Source organism: Triticum dicoccoides, chromosome 3A (genome assembly GCF_002162155.2).
Source record: "Triticum dicoccoides isolate Atlit2015 ecotype Zavitan chromosome 3A, WEW_v2.0, whole genome shotgun sequence".
NCBI classification, from domain to species: Eukaryota; Viridiplantae; Streptophyta; class Magnoliopsida; order Poales; family Poaceae; genus Triticum; species Triticum dicoccoides.
In genome coordinates this window covers 54955752-54963084 of record NC_041384.1, presented here as the reverse complement: position 1 = coordinate 54963084, position 7333 = coordinate 54955752, and the positions used below count along the sequence as shown (strand labels likewise).

At 48.7% G+C, this 7333-nt stretch overlaps 1 protein-coding gene across 1 annotated transcript; it reads right to left on the bottom strand.

Moving 5' to 3' along the window:
* Positions 1–3292: 3292 nt before the first annotated feature.
* LOC119267070 (probable LRR receptor-like serine/threonine-protein kinase At3g47570) lies at positions 3293–6915 on the bottom strand. Its single transcript, XM_037548375.1, has 2 exons — positions 4067–6915; positions 3293–3974 (listed from the first exon to the last, which is right to left on the bottom strand). Exons 1-2 carry the CDS (start codon positions 6828–6830, stop codon positions 3574–3576), a joined length of 3165 nt encoding a protein of 1054 aa, XP_037404272.1. The 5' UTR covers positions 6831–6915; the 3' UTR covers positions 3293–3573.
* Positions 6916–7333: the final 418 nt, after the last annotated feature.

Below are 7333 nucleotides of genomic sequence, written 5' to 3'. Positions count from 1 at the left end.
CTCGATCATGAGCTTCACTCAGTTTGAGCTCGCTCGAATTTTCATATGAGTTGAGCTGAGCCAACTCCAACTCGCTCAAACTCGACTCGTTTGCAGCCCTACCCCCAACTCCGCACAGTCAGACCCACCGATCATCAGCGCGGCCACGCAGAAGCAGTCGCTGAGGCAGTAGTCCCGGCATTGCTCCTCCGAGACTGACGGGAACTTCTTGTAGTATATTGACACCTCCCAAGTTGTGTTTGTTTGGCAGCTCTACGAGCGAGAACTTGTCGGGGCTGTTCTGCTTGCCAGAGCTCTGCGGCTCCAACTCTGGCGTGCAGCCGCTGTCGCTGTGCTGCGCGTCGATATAAGTGTACCCGCTCGGGCATAGGCACTTGAGCCGTTCTTTGGTCTCCACGCAATAAGACCCGGGGCCGCACATGCCTTGCATCCGGGTCGTCTTCATCTTGCAGCCCCCTTCACTGGGGAGCGTGCCTGACACGGTCCAAGATGTTGTGTTCTCGCGGCCATCACCATTCTTAGGGTGGACGTAGGCACGGACGATGCCGTCGGGGTCCATCCTGACGAACTGGAAGTAGTTCCTGCCGGCGGCGACGGGAGAAATCAAGCTGTAGACGGTGCCATCGTAGAGTGTGTAGCTGAGGTTGCCACGCTCGTCGAAGGTGATAGTTGTGTTGCCATTGGTGCCGTTGGTGCGCGTATCCCAGTATGCATTTTCCAATATGTCACCGGTGAAGAGGTCGACGCAGAGGACGACGTTACCGTCGTTTTGGGCAGCCAGGCTGAACCGACCGGTGGTGAACTCTGTGTCCGCGCGCTTGGAGAAGAGAAACCCCTTCCAAGATTGCCCCGGCAGGAGCGTGTCTGTCGGGAACCCAAAGCTCTCCCAGAGCACGCCACCATCTCCGAGGAACTGGACGTTGCCGGAGTCTCTTAGCACGAGGACGAATCCACGCTTCATGCTGGGGGTCGGGGCCTTCCACAGCTCTATGCTACCGTCGGTGAGCGTGAGCTGGCCGTCGGCCGGGATGCTGAGGACGGACCGCGCCGTGGCGTTGGGTGTGGCGCCCATGGAGGACGCTTTCGCAAACCACACCACCGACTGTGGGGAAGAGTTGCCTTCACCGAAGCGGAACCATGTGGCGAGGAGGAACTTGGTCGGATCGGAGTCGTGGGCGCGGAAGCCAAAGGCAAAGTCGCCGGACGGACTGGTGATGTAGTCGGGTGGCATCAAGGTGCCCCCCGCGGTCAGATTGGTCCGCGCCACAGCCACCGGGAGCAAGCGAGCTTGTTGCGCCAGCATGGCAATCAAGCTGGCGAGCCGGAGGAGAGGAAAGCTGGGCAGCGCCGACATGATGACCGCAGGCCACAGCTTCGTGCCGAGCATGCAGCGTGTGTTGCTCTGTTGCCTTAGTGCCGCCTAATTGCATAATATACAACTTGGTCTTGTAGTGCTTCCATATGTCTTCATCTTCTCTGTTCACTTTATCAAATTGGGAGCAGACACGTTTGTCTTACTTCTTCAGTGATTTATCGGTCTTGCTTCCTTTAGTTGGATGACTTTTTCAAACCGTGATTTAGTCCTCTCTTTGCATATTTAAATATCCCAGGTGCAGATATTTCCAAGAATTGTCAATCAGTCTTCATCTGCAAGAGAGCGACGGCAGTAGGTGGAGTCCATTGGCTCGGTCTTGCACCGCATGGGGAGAAGAAACTTGAGCGCCAAATTCGGTTTCAGCGCAAGCTCTGTTTTCCTTCTCAGCAACAGGCTCTGTAAGGGACTGGTACACAGAGGATGGACCTAGTATGTTGTAATCACTTTTGCACCATCCTTCTCTGGCTTAAATTTGCTGAAGGAAATGGCACGTCTTATCTGATTGCGACTTGAGTAATTAAGTAATTAACGATGCATGACTTCCGGGACCAATCCTTTTTTTCTGTTCGTTTATTGCAGAACAGGCAGGTGCTTTACCTTTTCAGTAAGAAAAAAAAAATCAACATGAACTATTTGGTAATCTCTGTTTCTATTATGTATCGTTGACTGTTTTTGTCTACAATGTTTTCTGTCCATCTGAATTCTAGTCTACTGATTTGCCTGAAGAATAATTTATGGTTGCAGCTATGCTGGGTTCGTAAAGAAAGAACTGTCAACATAATATTTCTGAGTGCTGTAGAATTTGTAGGAAGTTGTGTATATGGTATGACAATTGCTATTGTGTTATTGTGGAATATTGGGGTTTTATTGATACTATTGCAAAGAAACACAGCTCTGGGAACAAATTTGTGTGAGAAGACAAAAATAGAGCAATTTCAATCACCTGTGTAAAATAGCCTTTGGAACCTCAAAATCTACTTGATCTATTTGATTTCTAGATACTCTTATTTGTATTTTCTGGAAAGATTATTGATATGCAAAGTCCCCAGTCCGTTTGCTCGTGTCTTCAGCAAGAAGAATGTTGGTTGTCTTAGATCTCGGTGGATTGCAGTGGTTGCCAGTGGTGAAGATATTCTATCTGCAGCAACCCACATGCTCAAGGCAAGGCTCACTATGTTGTTTTCAGACTAGCTTGGTGAGCACCTCATATCATCACGCGGACTAATAAGCCGATCATTCTGCTCGTTTGTTTCAGAGCTTTCTGAAGCATAGGGATTTAGAACAAGGGTTTTCAGTATTTCTAAATTTCATTTTTTAACTACAGTATTAATTACCATTCTTATTACTGGCAATGTACTGTCACGCTTGGTGATAAATTCTGGATTTATTGATGGATGGATAAATTCTGGGATTTTTAACTCTATTCTCTCTTCTCAATTAATGATGCAAATCTTTTGCCTCCGTTTAAAAATAAAATCTGGATTTATTGGACTTACATGCCTGCACAGACACCAAGAACTCAATATACTACTTATATCCTTCAATAAAGAAATTAACTACCTTTGTTATGCACCTCAAATCTTTTTTCTGATTTTCTCTATGGAATAAACCGTTTACTAGGCATGATCTGCATATTTTGATGATTCCTCAGTGGTCCTGTATTTTAAGCTGATGATCTGGCACCTTCAAACTTCCTTCGGAACATCATCTATTAAAAAATTGATGTCAATTTGAGAATTTTCCAACTTTGTCTTGTTAGATTTTGATTTTGGAAACTTATTAACACTGGAAGATCATGAAGGGGAGCCTTGGCGCAGTGGTAAAGCTGCTGCCTTGTGACCATGAGGTCATGGGTTCAAGTCCTGGAAACAGCCTCTTACAGAAATGTAGGAAAAGGCTGCGTACTATAGACCCAAAGTGGTCGGACCCTTCCCTGGACCCTGCGCAAGCGGGAGCTACATGCACCAGGTTGCCCTTTATTAAGTGTCGTTGATTTAGTACAATGTCAAAATACACTTATTTTGGGACGGAGGGAGTATATAATTTGGGACACCCACTGCAAGGGTTTCAGGCTTAAGCCGATACCATGTATAATGTATTCACAAACGTCATGGTGTTAACAAAGAAATATTATCTTCGCCGCTACAAACTGCATCAATTGCTCAAGTAACTAAATGTTCATTAGTTGCATGGGTGCTTTATTTTCTCTGATGTATTGGTGAATTGGCAAATATAAGGTATGCATCTCTGACTGCGCGCATCTCTGAAGCTGCATCCCTTATCAGCATTCGCTCCCTGGGCTGTTGCATTGAGCAGGATATGCCAACACTCATGACAGAAACCAAGCATTCCTCAGTTCTTGTTCGTGCAGTGCCGGTGTCGGCTACACCTGTATCATTTGCCTCTGTGTGTATCCAGATTGCTGGGTCTGCTATTTCCATGACTTTATCTGGAAGAGCGGCCTCAGCAAATTTATGCAGATTCAGTGAACCTTTGAACATGTCGTCTGTGGGACTTCTTCCAGTGAACATCTCAAGCAACAATATACCAATGCTATAAACATCGCCAAGAGGTGAGGTAGCAGATCCTTCCCCGTACTCTGCATATTTGCAGCCATGATTGATCATTAACCATATTTAGGAACATGAAACAGGCTAGGAGCGAAGAAAACAATGCAACAATGTTGCTAACCTGGAGCAATGTAGCCAATGGAACCTCGTACTCCTGCGGATCTAGTTGAATTCAGCATGGTTTGGCTTGCATTCTCAGGAAGAACTCTTGCTATGCCAAAATCTCCCACACGTGCACTCATGTCCTGTGCGAGAAGTATGTTGCTTGGCTTGATATCACAGTGGATGATTGGTGGTTGACAGTCATTGTGAAGATAGTCCAGTGCATCCAGGATATCAACGGCAATGTCCAGCCGCTGAGCCAGGCTGAGCGTACTGCATGGAGCCGGCTCTTGGGAGTTAGGATGAAGCCAACTGTCTAGGCTGTTGTTAGGCATGAGCTCAAAAACCAGAGCCTTGAACTCTTGACCTTGGGGGCTGATGCTTGCGCAACAGGTGATGATTTTTAGGATACATCGGTGACGCACTCTTCTCAATGCCTCACATTCAACCTCAAAACTCTTGGAAGATCCTGATTGTTGGGGATCAAACACCTTTACGGCCACATTTGTACCTGTACCCTCATCATCCAAGGTGCATCTGTAAACAGCACCAAATCTTCCTTTACCAAGTAAGTTGGCATCTGAGAACTCGTTAGTTCCGTTTAAAATTGCTTGATAAGACACTCTCTGATGTTTGTCAATAGTTAAAGGTAGCATATGAAACTCCTTACTTTCTTTGAGCTTCCTGTGGAGTAACCAAACAATAACAATAACTGAAACTAGTAGCACGAGTGACCCTGTTACTGTGAGAGGTACTACAAGAGACTTTTTGTGATTTCTCACAGGGTATAAGGAGGAACATGAAGCCAGGTGAAGCTGATGTACTCCACCACACAACTTACTGTTTCCCTCGACCGATTCATAGGTTAGGTTTCTAAAGACGCCCCCACTTGGCACTTCACCTTCCAGATTATTGAACGACAAATCTAGCACCGACAGCAACGTCAGATTTTGTAGAACAGCTGGGATTGGCCCAGACAAGTTGTTCTGTGCCAGATACAACTCTTTCAAAGTGGCAATTCCAGCGAAGGTATCGGGAATCGTACCGGACAACTTGTTCATTGACAAGCTTATCGTGGTGAGCCCCTTTATATTCTTCAGATTTGTTGGTATGCTTCCTTCAAATGAGTTATTATGCAATAACAGGTATTGCAGGACCGTGCAGCTCGAGATACTTTCAGGTATCTTACCGCTTAACTGATTTCCTGATAGTACCAACCAATTAAGGTTAGTCAAGCTACCAACCTCTGATGGCAAGGGTCCAGAAAGGGAGTTGTCTGACAGGTCTAGTTGTATAGAAAGCGAAGACAGTTTGAAGATCTCTCTGGGAATGGAGCCATTCAGGCGATTTTTGGATATATCCAGAATGTTGAGGTCCTTGAGTCTCCCTAGGCTCGCTGGGATTGGTCCTTGCAGGTTATTATTGTACGCGAGTATCCAGTTCAACTTGGTGAGATTCCCGACAGATGTTGGCACGAGGCCTGACAAGGCATTGTTGAACATGAAGAACATGACAAGGTTTGCTAGCTTCCCGATGCTCTTTGGAATAACTCCTGACACGGAGGTATTTGCTACCTGCAGCACCTTCAGGCCTGCCAAATTGGAGATGTCTGAAGGGATTTCCCCTGAGATGTTGTTGTAGCCTATGAAAAGCTTCTGGAGGCTTGTTGAGAGGTTTACGACTGAACCTGGCAGCTGCCCTCTGAAGGAGTTGTTGTCGAGGGCCAGATACTGTAGCTGGGTGCAGTTTGCAAGTGAATCCATGAACTCCCATCCCCTGCTGTTGTCTGCTTCAAGCCTGTTGCCAGCCAGCTCCAGGTACCGCAGATCCTGCGACCTCCCCAGCGTGCGAGGCACGTAGCCGCTAAACTGGTTCCACCCGAGGCGAAGCGTCGCGAGAGAGGAGAGGTTGGTGACTGAATGAGGGATGGCGCCGCTGAATCTGTTCCGGGACAGGACAAGCTTTTCCATGGCCGGGAGCCTGTCGCCGATGTCGGCAGGGATGCTTCCTTGCAGCGCGTTCCCCTCAACCTGAAGGCTCGTCAGCAATGACAGGTTGTAGAGAGAGCTTGGGAGCGTACCGGAGAATCCGTTTGCAGAGAGATCAAGGAGAGAGATGCTACCGAGGCCTCCAAGTCCTGGTGGGATCGAGCCGTCGAGCCGGTTGATGGAGAGATCGAGGTGTTGCAGGGACGACAGGTTGGCCAGCGACGCCGGGACGGCGCCCGTGAAGCTGTTGTTCGTCAGCGAGAGCTTCTTCAGGTTGGTCAGTGTATCGCCCAGGCTGGACGGGATGAGGCCACCGAGCTTGTTGCTGCCGAGGACCAGGGCCGTCATGCCGGTGCAGAGGCTCATGTTGTCAGGCAGCATGCCGGAGAGTGAGTTATCGCTCAGGTCAAGCGTGTGGAGTCGGCGGAGGTGGCCGAGGCTCGCCGGGATGCTCCCATGGAACCAGTTGAAGCTCAGGTTGAGCGTCTGCAACGACGTGAGGTTCCCAATGGCCGCCAGGAGCGTCCCGGCGAGCCCACGGGAGGACAGGTCCAGAGCCACCACCCTGCCGCTGCTGCCGCCACAGGTCACGCCCTCCCAGCTGCAGAAGCTGGTGCTGCTGTTCCATGAGCTGAGTGGGCCGGAGCTTCTGCCGCTCGTGATACCCGCCTTGAAAGCGAGTAAGGCGGCTCCATCATCATCACCATGGTTGCTAACACTGTCCCTCGCCGCGGCGATCACGAGGGCGAAGAGGAGGGACGACAAAAGCAACCTCACGGCGCGCATCCCGGCCATTTCTTCGGTTCGGTTTCGAACGTGGCAGTGGTTTGGAAGGTAGCAGAAGCAGCTGAATTCAGCAGGGCGAGGCTAGTAACCCAGGTGGCATTTTGGCTGATTTAGTCACAGAGGGGAGAGGTGTCACTTTCTTCCTCTCTGCCTTCTTTTTCTTCAGTTTTGACTTCATTGTCCTCTCTGTGTCACTAACGTGCTCACAAGTGATCACTTTATGTTGCTCTCAAGTCTCAAAGTGTAAGACAATAGGCTTTGGGGGAAACCGGCACAACCCTCTAGGGGTGGCCTATCACATATATATATAATGAGGTGGTATACAACGTTACAATATACACATGTAAATACAGTCTAACACCCTCCCTCAATCTTATCCACTTTCTAATGAATCTAGAAGGGTAAGATTGCGCCTGCAAGTCTCAAACTGTGGCAAAGGCAATGGCTTGGTGAAGATGTCAGCAAGTTGATCCTTGGAAGAAATAAACTTGATCTGTAGTTGCTTCTGAGAG

What these genes read in the sequence shown, in the direction of transcription:
- LOC119267070 (XM_037548375.1), bottom strand. Translation starts at nt 6,830, where the DNA reads ATGGCCGGGATGCGCGCCGTGAGGTTGCTTTTGTCGTCCCTCCTCTTC. An exon ending in CATTGGCTACATTGCTCCAG is followed by an intron (nt 3,975 to 4,066) that starts GTTAGCAACATT and finishes GCAAATATGCAG; the next exon opens with AGTACGGGGAAGGATCTGCT.